The sequence below is a fragment of the Telopea speciosissima genome, chromosome 9 (genome assembly GCF_018873765.1).
Source record: "Telopea speciosissima isolate NSW1024214 ecotype Mountain lineage chromosome 9, Tspe_v1, whole genome shotgun sequence".
NCBI lineage: Eukaryota > Viridiplantae > Streptophyta > Magnoliopsida > Proteales > Proteaceae > Telopea > Telopea speciosissima.
Genome location: NC_057924.1, coordinates 43531127 through 43547360, shown reverse-complemented (window position 1 = coordinate 43547360; position 16234 = coordinate 43531127). Strand labels below are relative to the sequence as shown.

The 16234-nt window shown below is 40.3% G+C and overlaps 1 protein-coding gene across 1 annotated transcript; it reads right to left on the bottom strand.

The window, feature by feature from the left end:
* Positions 1–2530: 2530 nt before the first annotated feature.
* Positions 2531–15060, bottom strand: LOC122638938 (uncharacterized mitochondrial protein AtMg00810-like). Its single transcript, XM_043831789.1, has 3 exons — positions 14778–15060; positions 3155–3262; positions 2531–2664 (listed from the first exon to the last, which is right to left on the bottom strand). Exons 1-3 carry the CDS (start codon positions 15058–15060, stop codon positions 2531–2533), a joined length of 525 nt encoding a protein of 174 aa, XP_043687724.1.
* Between the last annotated feature and the right edge of the window lie 1174 nt (positions 15061–16234).

The window sequence follows — 16234 nt, the reverse complement described above, 5'->3', positions numbered from 1 at the left end:
TTAAAATTCAAAATCGATTGATAGCCATCCAATCTAACTTTTGGGGTTTTCTATCCTTTAAAACCCACAATGACCTCAAGGCTCCATTGTTTTCCTCACTGTTCACTCTCCCTTTCTTCTCCTTCCAAGCTCTCTACGCTTCAGCCAACACCATGGACAATCTTCCCCCTTTTCCTACTGTCTCTGAGAAAGAAAGAGATTTGGAGAAGACTATGAGGGAGAAGCCTGCCCAGCTCCCTTCTTTGTCTCGCTTTGAGGTACTCATCCCTAACCCTAAACCACTTTTGTTTATGCTTGGCCCTGCTCATCCTTCTCCTTCTGTTGTTATTCCCAACTTTCCAAAGCATTCGGAGGAAGTAATTCTCCTTTGCTCTTCTAAATCCTTTAGCTTCAAACCCAAACCCTTTAGCCGCCTGTGGGCAGCTTATCTTCCAAATTGGGAAGTCTAGGTAGACCGAATGGTAAGAGAAAAGAAGGATATACTGACTACACTAGGAATTTGTGAGGCAGTCAAAATCTCCAGCGTTGCAATGCCTCCAGACCATCTCCTTCTTCAGGTTGCTCTCCGCTTTTGGTCTCATTCCACCAACTCCTTTCAATTCCCTTGAGGGCCAATGAGCCCTAACATTCTTGACGTAGCGACCCTAACCGGCCTGAAGTTCGTAGGCGAAGAGTTTTACGGTGTGTCCACTTGGACTCCTAATAGTCTTGGGGCCAAAACGCACCATAACCTTGACCTAAGGAAAAGATCCAGTTACAACCTATATTTGTCTGCCAACCAACGAACAATAGGCCTTGTTCTTGATGCTAAACTCACGACCTTCTTTCTTTTCTAGATTTGCCGCTACCTGGTTTGCATCAAGTCCAACAAGGTAGCCAAGACCTACCTTCATTTGGCAAATGCTCTAGTCCAAGGCCGTCCCCTAGATTTGGAATCCCTTACTAGGGCTACACTTTATCGTGGTTGCCATGACATAGTTACTTCCAACTTCGAGTCTGGCGAAGGGCCATTCTTGCTTCTCTAGCTTTGGTTGTGGGCTTACTTCCCTACCTTGTACACTCCTTCACCCTTGTATAGGCACCAAGTGATTGGCTACCATTTTGCCTCCGAACTCCTAGAGGATGAGCAGCCTTCCTTAGAGGAATACCACGATTTCTTCTTTCAGCTCAAAAGTGATCGACCCCCGCTCCCATTTCTGCCTTTCCATACTCATGAAGACCTCCTACCTTGGCTTTTTCTAGCCATAAAAGACCCCGGCTCTGAGCTCTGACAAAGATTCCTATTTTACAGGGACCTTCATTTTGGCGTCACCCTCGAGCCCTTGGGAAACAACCTATGTGGGGTTGAAGTATACAACCCCCAATGCTGTGCTCTCCAATTCGGTCTGTGCCAAGCTGTTCCCCTTCCCTGCTACATCTCCATGACTGAGGGCGAGTTAGGCTGGTCTATTTTCAAATAGCAAGGCTAAATCGAGTGGACTGCATCCATAAATGAATATGCTCTCTTCCGGTTTCAACCTCAAGTCATTATGCCAGAACCTTCGGTCTCTACAGAGTTCACTGCCTAGTGGTCAACTTACTATCCCTTCCTTACTACCAATTCTTGCCTTCCCACTAATGAGAACTCCTTTCCCCGCGTGCAGATGAAGGATGACAAAGGGAAAAAGTTGATGACTTCAAGTAAGTTGCTTTACAATAATACCCTAAGGTATGAAGAAGCTTTCGGTGTCAAATATCTCCCAGATTGAACTATTATGCAAAGGCGACACACCCTGGCTATAGAGAGTATTCATCGTGAAAAATGTGATGAATTCATAGCCTGGCCTGCCAATGCTCACAAGGTTGCCAAATGGGCCTATGTAGACATGAGTGGTTTTGATCACTCCTTTCAACAATTCATGGACAAGAAACCACTGCTACCTGATGCGAGTTTCGGTGTCGTGGAACTTGTCAATCCCCACCACTGGATGTGGTCCGGTGGGGTTGAATTTTCTAGTGAGTATGCTAGTGATTACGACATAATTCGTATGAAGCATATTGTCCAGACCGTTAACCCTGCTAAACATGGTATCACCATTACTCTATTCTTTTACTTTTATTCAGCTTGCTCTTGTCTAACTTTTTTCCCTTTTTCAGAAGTTCGGCCTTCTTCGTCTACAGCTTCTCCATAGACCAACGCCCAAGTACCCTTAAAGAGAAAAGGGCCTCCTTCTGCCTTTGTTAGCCTGACCCTTAGGGGGTTCCACAAGTGAAGGAATTCCTTTACCCATAAACCTTTTAGGAAGGTCTCACTTCAAGAAGCGAGGACCAGTGAGGCAACCTCCCACACAGTGCAGCCATCGGCCTCTATGAGGAGGTCTGTGCGTCATCTGAAGAAAAACACCATGGGAGAGTTACTGGAAACCCTGAACCTTATTTATGATTCAGAGGGCGACACCCCTATTGCTGACCTTCGTGATGAAGAAGTGGCATCAAGATCACCCATTCCCATTGTTCGGTCTCCTTCTCTCAAAAGAGGAAAATCCTTGCATCATGGTGCCCCGAAGGCATAGTCATCATATGGACAAGCGTCGTCGTGATCCTCAGTTACTGGCTTCGAGTCCTCCACACCAATAGAATCATAATTTGTAGAATGAACCTCAAGGTTCGCCAAGTAGCCGTCATCTGCAAACATAATTAAAAGTGCGCACAAAAGGGGGGTAAGCTCCATTAAGCCCAGTGAGGGGATGGGGAACATACAAGTAATAACATATTGCCACACCCCCATTTGCGAGTAGGAATAAAGTACAGTCAAGGGGTGACTAGGATGACACCCGCCATCTCTTTTCACTACCAGGATCACTAACATAGTGTCCCAATCCACAGTCAATAATCAATGTAAGCATAGCAATTACAAATGCGAAGATACAGGGAAATTCCATTCCAAAATAGATTAATTACAAGCAAAAGTGTTTAAATAGCAGTTACAATATGTTCAGCTGGCTAAGTGGTACAAATAATGTTTAGCACTATTTATTGATTGACCATGACGTAACTACTCAAAAATACGTATAACAATGAATGTTTATACATGGCCCAAGGCCCAAAATAAGCAAAAGAGGGATCAATCCCAAGTATCAGTACGGTCCATAAGAGCAATCATCGCAAGGACAACCCTCGCCATGTTCCTCAAACACAGCCTCAGGCTCCTTGGTGCCAATATCATCGTACTCAGAAGGTTGGGCATCAAGTCCAGTAAGATAACCAGCATTTGCATCAAAATCTAAAAAGAGGTGTACACAGGGGGTTAGCTCCAACAGAGCTAGTGAGGGGATGGGGAATGCACATACACAGTTCGTAAATAGTCCATAATGTATCAAATGTTAATTCATTTTACACCTAACAATCAAACTAAGTCAATGGTATACGCTATTGTGATAACTCGGGTAACACCGTGGGTCACTTAACTTATCGCCACGATGAGACCTCTATTATCACTTAGGAGCCTACACCGGTTGAAGCCTCAATACCACCCAATGGCAGACTCCAAGTACCTAACACCTAAACCCCTGTTGGTAAGGGTCGTAGCATAAGGGCACAAAGGTCCTAACCACAGTTATACTATATGCAAGTCCTATTGTCCCGAGAGGTAATCTGGGTGCATCAACGGCCCATACCATCTAGCACTCGGGTACCAGCATGGCATGGCGCATACAGATCAATATGCCAAACATTTAAAGAGAATACACATTCATGGGGTTCTGGCACCGGTATCCCAGCACCCTAACCCGATACAATATAAGCAAATTCAACAACACATCAATCACATTTCACATTAATAAAAGTATGCAACTATGCAACATGTAATATGAAGATGTATAGCATGATACATGTATAAATAAGCTAGGATGTATACAAAGCCAACAAGACCCAAGACCCACTCACCCGTTGTTCAATCGTTGCTTGAGGTGTTTAGTATGGTTTGCCTCGGTACACGCTCTCCTATTCGGGTTAAGTAACCTAGGGATGTGTGAGAATAGTGTTAGAAGAGTGTAGGTGGGCCCCCTGATAAGTCCCAGGTGTTAAAGTTGGGTTTCACACAAGATAGCACGGATGGACATAGGGGTGGAATCAATAAGGTGAGTCCGTTCCTGGCTCCGTCCAGGCATATGGTGAAAACAGGAAGGATAGATTCACGGATAGAACCATTGGGTGAGTCCGTTCGTGCATCCGTCTGATACCCTGAGGCACACCCGAATGGTATGGAACCATGGACTGAACCACTACGCGACCCATCCCTGGCTCTGCTCGAGCCAGTTACCAAGTTGTACTGGACGGATTCACAGACAGAACCAAAACACTGGATCCGTTTGTGCATCTGTCGAGGTCTTGCCCGACATTTTGAAGGATTTTCATTCTCAACTTGGAGCCTTGAGGTCACAAGGCCCTTAGGGTTAAAGAGGGGAGTCCTAAGCCTCCCTAGGGTCATTAGCACCTAGTCCATTCATGGGCCTTAGAGGACCTAAGGATTTGGAACCATTTCTAGGGTTTCCCCATTTCTAGGTCAAGGTCTTCGTACTATAGAATCAGCAACTCCGGTTGCAAGGGGGTTTTTTTATGGCATTAGTGGAGGGTAGAACTCCATTTGTGAGACTCATAAGGTTTAGCCTTGGGTTCCATAGGGAACCCTAGGTTGGGACCGATCTAAGAGGGGATTCCCTCATTTGAAACAGGAAAGAGAGAGAAGGAGGGAGGGGGTACTCACCAAGCCAAGTGAGCCAATGGGTGAAGTCCACCACCAAGCCCTCCACCAATCACTTTCTTCTTCTCCTTCAAAGCTCCCCAAGCCTTCCACGTTTTTGGTTGGTGGGAGGAGTGAATGAGCCAATAGAAGGCTGAGCAAAGGTCTTAAAGCAAGTAGCCCACTTAGGGCCTGTTTGGTTTGAGTCTAATAAGCAAACATATTTTAAACCTCTTATTGGGCTTGTGGACCCCACGACCTAACACAACCAACATTCAAAGGTCAAGAGTGGGGTCCACCATGTTCGGAGGCATAGCCCCGAGTTTCGAGATGCGGGGACGTGGGCCCCACACAGGGAAAACACTTAAAAAACAAGAAACAACACAGACGCAACCAAGATGGAACAAATTTTATGAGTCTGTCCGTGACTCCATTGCTCCTGTAAGGGCTAAAACACAATTAAAGCTGTTGGGGTTTTGACCCACACTTCAAGGCCATAGAGATTAATCTAGGAAAAGTGGGCTTTGGTTTAGTAAGAATATCTCTGTGCCTGATAGGAGAAACCTATGCTCTGTCATAGGAATAAAAGAGATGTCAAAAGTTTCGCTCTACTTAGGTACCAATTTCTTTCACTCGAGTTCAAAATATAAGGATATTTGGTTTGTGGTTTGTAGAGTGACTAACCGACTTTCTTCATGGAAAACAAATTTTCTTTTCTTTGTAGGTTGGCGTGTTTTAATCAAATCTATCCTAGCTTCATTCCCCACTTACTTGATGTCTTGCTTTGCCTTCCCTCTCAAAATCTGCCGAATCCTTGACTCTATTTGTCTTAATTTTTGGAATGGCAGCACAAGGAACTCAAGAATGGCCTCATATATTGCTTGGGATAAGATATGTTTACCATCTTCCAATGATGGTTTGGGCCTTTGAAGGTTGCAACCCATGACTCAACTCTCTTATTAAAGCTGAGTTGGAGATTAATTTCGGACACATAGGCCTTATGGGCAAAAGTATGAAAGGCCAGATATTTTTCATAATACATCTATTTTTGACCCAAAGGTGATGTCTAAACGAGGCTCATGAACCTAGAATAGTATCACCAATAATCTCATAACCGTGAAAAGGATTGTATTGAGAAAAGTTGGTAATGGGAATAATACCTATTTTTGGTCAGATCCTTGGATTCCATCAATCAAGGGATCCTTAATCCCCTCCTCTAAATGTGTGCCAATGTAAGGATTTAGTTACTCGGTTGGATAATTTTAACCAGTGGAATGTTAATTTACTTTCTACTTACATCCCTATTATTTTTTTATATAAAATACCTAACATCTCTTTATCCGATGTTGATGACAGAAGGTGGTGCACTCTTGCCAAGGATGGCAGATTTACTACTCATTTAGTTGCTAATTTCTTGACAAACAATGTAATTTCTTTAAACACTAGGAATACTATCTGTTAGCGTTTTCTTTGGAAGCTCTCTTTCCATCCTAAATTTAAAATATTTTTTTGGCGTGTTTTACATATAGGACTTCCGATTAGATGACTCTATCGAAATGGATCCTAGTTGAGCCCTATTGTATATTTTGTGGCTCTTGTGTGGAATCCATCTAGAACATTTTCCTCTCCTATAATTGGTTTAAGCATTTTGGTTTGGGCTGCTGGTCCTTTGGATTTGAGAACAAAGCTTCTCTCCCATCTATCAATGGAACATTTGTGAACTCACACTCTCTTCTATAGTCATCTTGACAAACTCTCTTTTAAATGGTTCTTCTCTGTTTTATAATCACCTGTTATTTTATCTGGGACACTAGAAACAAGGCTGTTAATGGGCTAGTTAAGCCCAATCCTTTGAGGACTTCACAGAATATTGAACGTTGGCTTAGTAATTTAAACATTCATTCCACCACCCAATTTCCCCCTTGTGATGTATCTAATTTACCTAATATGGGTGCAACTACTCATGCTAACCTTGTTTTATTTCCATTTTAAATTTTCCTATTTTGATTTGCGTAGGAATATTTAACTGAAGTTTATACTCTTCTGATTGGACATTTTGCATTTTGTTTGAAGGGAAACTCATCTTGGTGGCTGCAGGAACTTTAACCACTAATCTTTTTTGGAGCCGGAGGTGTCTACAATAGTAAGAAGTCTCGAACATGCCTCAAAGTTGGGTCTCAGGGTGAAAGAAGTTTGGTGTATCGACAAGGCAATTCCAAGCTTTCTTCCTATACCAACTCAGACAACATGGTCGTGGCCTCTAATCTCTCCTCTTTTGAGGATCAATGAATTGTTAGATGGCGTTTCTTTATTTGTTCCCAATGGCCTTTTTGTTATTTCTATGGCCACTAGGGTAGCCTAGTTTGTTTTACATGAAAGGAAAAATTTTGTGTACAATGGAGATAATGTACATATTTCTATTTTCTTTTAGTTATTTTAATTTTCTTTTCATAAAAAAAAGGATTGAGGTTGATTTTCACAGCTAGATATAATTAATTATTTTCCCATCAAGACATAATTAATATATAAATGAGGAAGTGTTCTCTATATGGGAGCATGGTTTCTATGCCAGCAAGAGACCCAATCAATATCTGTCTTTTTGTTCAATTTATGGGGATAGGGAAGTCATTTTATGGTGTAGACCCTGAATATTGTCACCCCCGGACAATAATGGCAATCAAACATGGATTGACATAGTATCTCTCTCAAGAAGGACTTGACCTCCTAACCTACCCCACCATGACCCCGATAAGGTTTGGACAAATGTTTTTAAAGTACAAAATACTTGATGCCAGCCAAGGGTACAAAATCAATGTTAAAAGACTGCTGGGAATATCCCCGACACCAAATTAGGGTTAGTTGTTTTGCTCAAATTCAAAATATTTTTTACCAAAACTTGGACCAACTCTTGCATCATTGGATAATGCTTGGAAAGACGATTATGACGGTATATTACACATAAAAGTTCAACCTCTCCAAAATGGGACCGAAGCTCACCTAAGGCCCATACAGGGATCCGTGGACCACTTAAAGTGATCCATAGATGGCATGGAGGTTCCACGGATCCATGGAATTTCCAAGGATCCATGGATCCCAAGTTGAGCTGTGGAGGGTATTTCAATACCCTCCATGTAATCTCTTCTTTTGCCTATAAATAGGACCTCCGTCCTTTGAAAAACAATATGGATTTCTTGCCTTTGTAACCATTTTCTGAGCTTTGTCACCTCTATTCCAGTGTTATCTTGACACCCCGACTCCCCCCACTTTATGCAGATAATCCCTCGATGTCTCGAATCCGTAAAAGTGGGAATTTCCCGAATTTGGTTTAGAAATGCGTCCACGATTCACTTCTAAACCTTACCCTACCCTTTTTAGAAGTATAGTCATAAGAGAGAGAGAGAGAGAGAGAGAGAGAGAGAGAGTCCTTTCCCCTCCACCTGAGTCGGGGTTCTGCCCGATTTCCGTCGAAAAAGTGCCTCCGATAAGCTGAAGCTCTGCTAGAATTTCAATAAAATTTTTCCGATATGCCGAGGTTCTGCCCGGATTTTGTCAACAAATGTTCATTGGGTAAGTTGGGGTTCTTCCTGGATTTTATCAAAGAATTTCGCTTGATAGAGCTGAAACTTTGTGGAAACTCTAGTGCGAAGGTTCTTCCCTTTCCGATCCTTGTTGAAGGTCGTATCCAGGTATTTTCACCTCCTTACTTCATTTTAAATTGGGCATAATGTAGGCCATTAAACTAGCCTCTTTATTGTACATAGTAATATTTGTTATTGTGTTTTATAAGGTTTCCATGCATATATATATATATATCCATCTTACATCATAACTACACATAAAATATCAATTATACCTTATTGATTATGGTTTGATACATCATTCCAGTAGGTATGTCTTGTCATATTAAGTTGATTAATATCATTGTTGATGTCAGCAACATCCTTGAGTGTCTGTTTTGACACTTTTTACCATTTTTTCCCATGGGGGCATTTTGGTCATTTTGTGGCCAAATTTTGTTTAGGACACCAGAGGGATTCCTACCACTTGTGTTATATGTTAATGTCTTTATTCATGTTTAGATTAGTGGTGATGTTTTATATTACTTTATATGCATTTTCTACATTTATGCCCTCTAGGGGCATTTGGTAAATATAATCATTTTATGCTGATTTGCACTCCAAGTGTTGGAATACCTCACATGTATACTGTTAATATATTTTCATGTTTAGATTAGTGGTGATGCTTTAATATGACTTTATGTGTATTTTCTACATTTATGCCCTCTAGGGGTATTTTAATAATTATCATCATTTTATGCTGGCTTGTACTTCAGGTGTTTGGAATACCTCACATGTATGGTTTTAATGTATTTTTTTCATGTTTAGATTAGTGGTGATGTTTAAATGTGACTTTATATTCATTTTCTGTATTTCTGCCTTCTAAGGGCATTTTGGTCATTTTAACCATTTTATGCTTGTTTGCATTTTTATTTCTTATGATGCATGATATTATGATGGTATCATGTTGCTATAGGAAACTTTATTTTGAAAGAATCTTTAAACCCTAGGATCTAGCACAAAGACCGACTCATCCAGGCAGAGTGGGGTGGGTAAAACCTTCCCATCTCCGTAACCTGACCTCTTACTCATACTCTAGCCAGATGAAATGGAATCATTCGTAGAGTTATCTTTTAACTAGGATTTGGGCTACCTTTTCAGGATTCTGGGCCCTTCACAACCTAGGTGGCAATTCCCTTTTATTTTAAATTGTGCATCCCCCGCACCCTAGACAGACATACATGACATCATAATCACTGTCACAAGTTCAACCCTTAAGTCGCTAACAGGGAGCAATGCCCAAAAAAAGAGGGGACACCTACAAGGTGTTACCCCACAACAGGTGCACATTGTACATACATATGGGGAAGAGGAGAGAGACACACAAGGGTGTAGGTGTTGGAGCCACGCTCTTGGAGAGAAAACTTTCTTTTTAATAAATTCAGGTATATGAAAAATATGATGTAAGACATCTCATGTACTTACTAAAAAAACAAAGACTGCTAATTTAGATTTTAGTAGGGAACAGGTTTTCTAGCCTCTTGGCTAGGTACTTTAGCATCTTCATGTCTATCTCTCTCGTCCAAATAAGAAATAACCTCAATGCCCTCCTATATATGATACTATTTTGTCACACTTCATTGGTGCGTTCCTCTATGCTGCTTGCTCAAAAAACCCTCTCCCATTTTAATATAGTCATCTATGAGAAAAAATTTGTGAATAACACAGACTTAATGACATACATAAATGATATTAAAAGACTAAGCAAATTTACGAACCATGCATGGCCGAGAACTCATTTATTGACTAAGAACTTAGAATAAAGATAAAGGCATAAAATATAGGGATCGTTCTCATCTCAGGTTCCCTGCCTAGTCAGGTGCGTAGGTTCCTCTCATAGAAGGGGCAAAAATGACGACCTCACCCCTGCCCAAACACACTGTCCGGGTGGGGTGAGGTCGTCATTTATGCCCTCCTATGAGAGGAACCTGTGCACCTGACCGGGTAGGGAACCTGAGAGGAGAAAAATTCAAAATATAGTGTGTCAAGTGTCAACAAAGTGGGTCTGATGGTACATGGGCTCATTATTACTAAGGATTGGTCGCATCTTGAAGTAATTTCAGCAGCTGAAAGAGAATTTCTTGAATACCAATCGGTCTTTACCCCTCCATAATCTAGTGCTAACTCTAATGTTAATGGAACTTATCACAAAGAAAGGTGGGAGGTCCCTCCCATGGTTTTCAATCAAGCCTAGCTAACTACGATGCTGCTCTTCCTCAAGGTGGTGCTACTGGCGGGCTAGATATTGTGTTTAGAAATCACAACGGCCATCTTATAAAGGCTTTCCATTCCCCTTGTCATAGCCTCTGCAATTCAAGCGGAAGCCTTAGCCATTAGATCCGCTCTTAAGCAAGCTCACGATTCAGGAATCATAAATCTCCTTTTCGAATCAGATAATAAGGAGATCATCAACTACATCGAAGATCGATCCTACTTGCGTCCCCCCTCTTGAAGTAGTAGTGGTCATTGATGACATTACAGAACTAGGTTCTTCTTTTGTTTCAATATCTTTTCTTTTTGCTCCATGGGCTATGAACTCTGTTGCTGATGCCTTGGCAAGGAAGGCCCTGTCTGTCATGTGTATGATAGATTGGCCAACTTCCACTCCTTGGCTCGATAACCTTTGTTCATCCGATGCCATTGGTTGTACACATGTCTTCCATCAGTAAAGCTTTTCCTTACCTCCCCCACACCCCCCCCCCCCCAAAAAAAAAAAAAAAAAAAAAAGAAGGTCCAAAGTTAGATTCTATTGATAAATTGTCATGACCTAGTAGAGTGTTACTTTAGTTGGTAGTGAAGTTGGTGAAAGTTCTTTACAGAAAGAAAAAAAAAAGTGGGTGATAGTGAAGTAAAATCTCAACTAATTCTTTCCCAATTTATTTTCAACCAAACAACCCCTTGAAAAAGCTTCCTTTTCTTTTTTAATTTTTTTCTCTTTTGCATTTCACAAATAAAAATTTTATCTCTCTTTTTTTAGCTTCACTTCTTTTATTTAGTTCCTTTGTATAAAAGTGAAATTAAACTAAAATAAAGAAAAATGAAAAGTTTTGTAATAATTATCCAGAGTAGTTGTGTAACTACCTCAAAAACATATTAAATATGATATTTTCCTTGCTTTAAAACAAAAGATATCATTGAAAACCTTTTTCTAAATCTTACCTTCTCTGTGCTGCGGGTTTGACATATTTTCATATCACTTTACGTCAACTCAACTTCCAACAATACACTTGGTTCGAAATTTTAAAAGTTTATTATTCCTCAATTCATTTTGTTTTATTTTTCCATATTAGGTTGGTATTCCGTCTGAATATTGCTTACACAAGAAAAAAGAGTCTTTTACTTTATGTAGATTGTTAATTGGAATAGATACATTTTGGAATGATCAAAAGGAAGTAATAACATAAATGATCTTGAAGCTATTGTTGGATTTATATGTCCATTGAATAAATTTTCAATCAAATATTAATGACTAATTTGTATAAAATTATTGGGCATATGTTTCTCATCAGGTTAATTTGATCGAGAATCTTGCACAACAAAAACTTTTCTCTTTAGCGGTGGTAATTACCGCCATTAAAGAGTCAAAAAACCATCGCTATTGAAATAGCGGTGGATTTTTTTCACAGCAAAATCACCGTCGTATGTCCTACTACAACTGAATACCAGCGATTTTGTGCCTACCTGTGTTTTTCACCTTTAGTGGCAATTTTTTAAAACCGCCATGGTGACACTATTTGGATACAATTTTAATTCATTAATTATTATCTAAATAGAAAATGTAAATTATTAAATCGCAAAGAATTACCAACGGTTTTTAAAAATTGCCACTGAAAAATTTTTATTTTTTTATTTCTTTCCAGATTTAATAAATAATTTTTTTTTATTAGTGGTGTTCGTTACTAAAAATTTTTTTTTTTTTTTTTTTGTAGGGTTCTCGAATACTTTGATGGCATTGTCGAAGGAGTATCTAAGGACCCTCTCTTTGTATTCTTCTAGTCTGGGAATGCATAGACAAAAATCATGCATTTCCATTTTTACATTAATACACATTTGCTGACACTTAGAAAAAAGTATATATATATATATATGCATATATAATATTAGATATAATATTAATATTATATACTTGTTGATATATTTAATATAAATATATTAAAATAGTGTTAGTCTTTTTAATATTATTGTTATTTAATACTAAATAATAATATTATTAATAAGTATATTTAATACTAAATAGTAGTGTTATTTATTACATAGTATAAATCTTGATTAATTGTATATATATTTATTATTATAAATATTTATTTATTACATATATAAATTTTTATGGGAAAAAGATTTCTGTGTGGGAGTGTGGCCTATGCCAGCACTCCCATGAGTCTATCTCTCTCTTCCCCAGGTGAAAAGACATCTCTGGCCCCTTGTTTTAAAGAGGAGAGAGATAGACACATGGGAGTGCTGGTGTAGGCCACACTCCCGTGCAGAAAACTGGTTCCCAATTTTTATATTCAAATTAATTTAAAAAAGTAGCATCCTAGCTCCCAATTTTATTTAAAAACTAAAAAAAAATCCCTTCGAGCTTATCATAGTTTGGTTTGGTTCATTTTCAATTAACTCATGCCGGTTTGATTCGGTTTTGCTGGTTCAAGTAGGACTACATCTATCCACTTTCACTGATTTAGAATAGGGTTTGACACCACTACCTTAAATCCTGGAAACTAAACCAAAAATTCTTTGACCTAGTTATCATGTTTTGTCCTTACCTCGATCATATGTTAATTAGTTAATTTTTCTTTGAACATCATAGCGGGCGGGGAGGGAGGGAGGGAGGGGAGGTAACAGCTCTGCAAATCCAAAATGTTTCCCACAAACAAGGCAAGGATAAGGATGTAAATGGATATTCAAAAATTCATATTTGATTCGTGTACGTATCCGTTTGGGGGAATTCATATTTGATAATTTGATTTCTGTGAATTCCTGAATTTATTCAAAAATTAATTGTATGCATATATATAGATATTTCAATTTTAGACAGGATATTATTCGATCTGTTTAGAGGTATCCTTATTTGAAAAAATTGATTTTCTAGAAATTACATGAATCTATTTCTTTTTCTTTTTAGGATTAAAGATCAGCAAATGAACAATATTAAAATAAATAAAGAAAAATAAAGGATAAAGAGAAAACAAACGCCTAGAGAAAACTAGGCAGAAAAATATCCAAAAAGAACTACTACGTTAGCTCCACCTTCGGTATGGCCATCATTAATAGAAAACCAAATCTCCCGCAACCAACTACCTCACCTTCGGCATGACCATCAACAAGGAGTTAGAAGCTTAGTAATTAACAAACTGAATCGAGAGCGACCCATTGTATCTCATAGTAATTCTCTATGAATAAGTTGTGGGGGAATATGCCACCAATTAATCCAATGATTAGAAGCAGCTAGCTTTTTAGGCAAGCAAGTTTGCTACCTGGTTCCCTTCCCTGTAATAGTGGGAAATAGTCCACCTTATAGAATCCAAAAAACCAATGACACCCGTCCATTGTACGTTGAAGAAGCATTACAGGCATCATCTTCTTCTTCACACATTGAATCACCGCTTTCGAGTCCGACTCAATCCATAAAGCCGTAACATTACAAGTTTGAACGTATTTCACTCCTACAATAATAGCTGACAACTTCACCAAAAAAAAATTAGTCCCTTGACCTGTATTAGTGAGAATAGTAATCCTTAATTCATTTATAATCCCAAAGGGAATACATATACAAGATACATACTGAGGTTTAAACATGGTAACCCAATATTGGGTGATACAAAGAATATTGGATTGCTAAAATTGCCTGAGTTATATCACATGTAATCCACATGTGATAATAAACCGGTTGTGTTGCTATAGATAGCCTAAGTCATATCACATGTTAATCACATGTGATAATGGACCGAGAAAGGAAGGTAAATCGTCTCCAGTGGTCTTTCTCTCAATACACCCCTTCAAAGTGGAGAATCGGGTAACCTTCAGCTTGTCCCTTAGAGTTTCAAATCTGGAATGCGCCAACGGTTTGGTTAGGGTGTCAACTAGTTGATCATGTGAGGAGATGAACTAAACTTGTAACTGTTTGTTGGCCACACGATCACGAACAAAGTGGAAATCAACCTCCACATGCTTGGTGCGGGCATGGAATACATGGTTGGCTGATAGATACGTGGCCCTTGGATTATCACACCATAAAATCAGAGTGTCAAATAAAGGATAGCCAAGTTCAGTGAGGAGAGATTCCAGCCAAACAAGTTCTGCCGATGCATCGGCCAATGCTTTGTACTCAGGTTCGGTGGAAGAACTGGCAACAGTGCTTTGCTTGTGAGACACTCAAGAGATAAGATTCGGTCCAAGAAAAATAGCGAAACCCCCTGTAGACTTTTGGTCAGAGCCATCACCGGCCCAGTCAGCATCAATGAAGACCTGTAGAGAGCGAGATGTGGAGTGCTCAAGAAGCAGGCCAGCAGATTGGGTGCTTTTCAAATACCGAATAATGCGCTTGGCCAACTGCCAATGTTCCTCCGTTGGGGAATGCATGAACTGACATGCACGATTGACTACAAAAGAGACGTCTAGACGAGTGAGGGTGACATACTGTAGGGCACCCATAACTGACCGATACTTGGTGGGATCAAACAGTAGAGCACCCCCTGAATTAGAGAATTTGGTAGTGGTAGCCATTGGGGTCTTTACCGGCTTACAATCCACCATTCCAGTATGCTATAGCAGACCTGAAATATAGCAAGACTGTGACAAAAATGCCCTTAGGATGGCGTTTGACCTCAACTCCCAAGAAAAAGTGGAGATCCCCAAGGTCTTTGATAGAGAATTCACCAGAAAGCCGCTGCAACAGAGAATATATCATCGAGGAATCACTGCCTGTCACAATAATGTCATCCACATAAATAAGAATGTAACAAACATGGACACCAGAATAGCGAATGAAGAGAGAGGTGTCAGTCTTAGATCCATGAAAACCCAATCCAATCAAAAACTCAAACAGAAGATGAAACCAAGCACGCAGCGCCTGCTTGAGACCATACAGAGAACAATGGAGTTTGCAAACATGATGTGGGTATGAAGGATCAACAAAGCCCTGTGGTTGAGACATGTATACTTCTTCATCTAACGAGCCATGAGGGAAGGCATTTTGAACGTCCAACTGTCTTATTGGCCAACCTTGGGAGACTGCAATTGATAGAACACATCGGATGGTAGTAGGTTTGACAACCGGACTGAAGGTCTCACCATAATCTAACCCATGCTGTTGATGAAGACCTTTTGCCACAAGACGGACCTTGTAGTGCTCAAGGGAGCCATCAGCCTTCTGTTTACTTCGATAAACCCATTTATTTCCAATAATGTTCATGGTGCCTGTGCGCGGTACAAGAGACCATGTACCGTTCCGAAGTAGAGCATTAAACTCTTCGGCCATTGTTGTGCGCCATTTGACAACTTTATTAGCCTGTGAGAAACAAGATGGTTCAGTAACAACTGTAGTGGAAGTGTGCGCCTGTGGCTGGTTGCGGTGGGAGTGGAGCTGCATGGGGTGCAACGATGGGGCAGGCTATGGTTGGGGCTGATAGAGATCTAGGAGAGGGCGTGTGAGCAGGGGAGGTGATGGCGGTGAAGATGGAGATGCCTCCGGGCTGTGAGTGGGGTACTCATTGGGGTTAGGGTGGGGATGGTGTTGCTCATGGGTGATGGAATAGGAGAGGGCTGAATAGGAGAGGCCATAGGGAAGGGCTGCATGGGTAATGGTAAGGGGACACGAGGTGGAGAAAGTGGAGCTGATGCCTAAGGCTGGGACGGGCTTGGGGGTTGAACAAATGGAAGTGACAGTGAGGTACCCGAG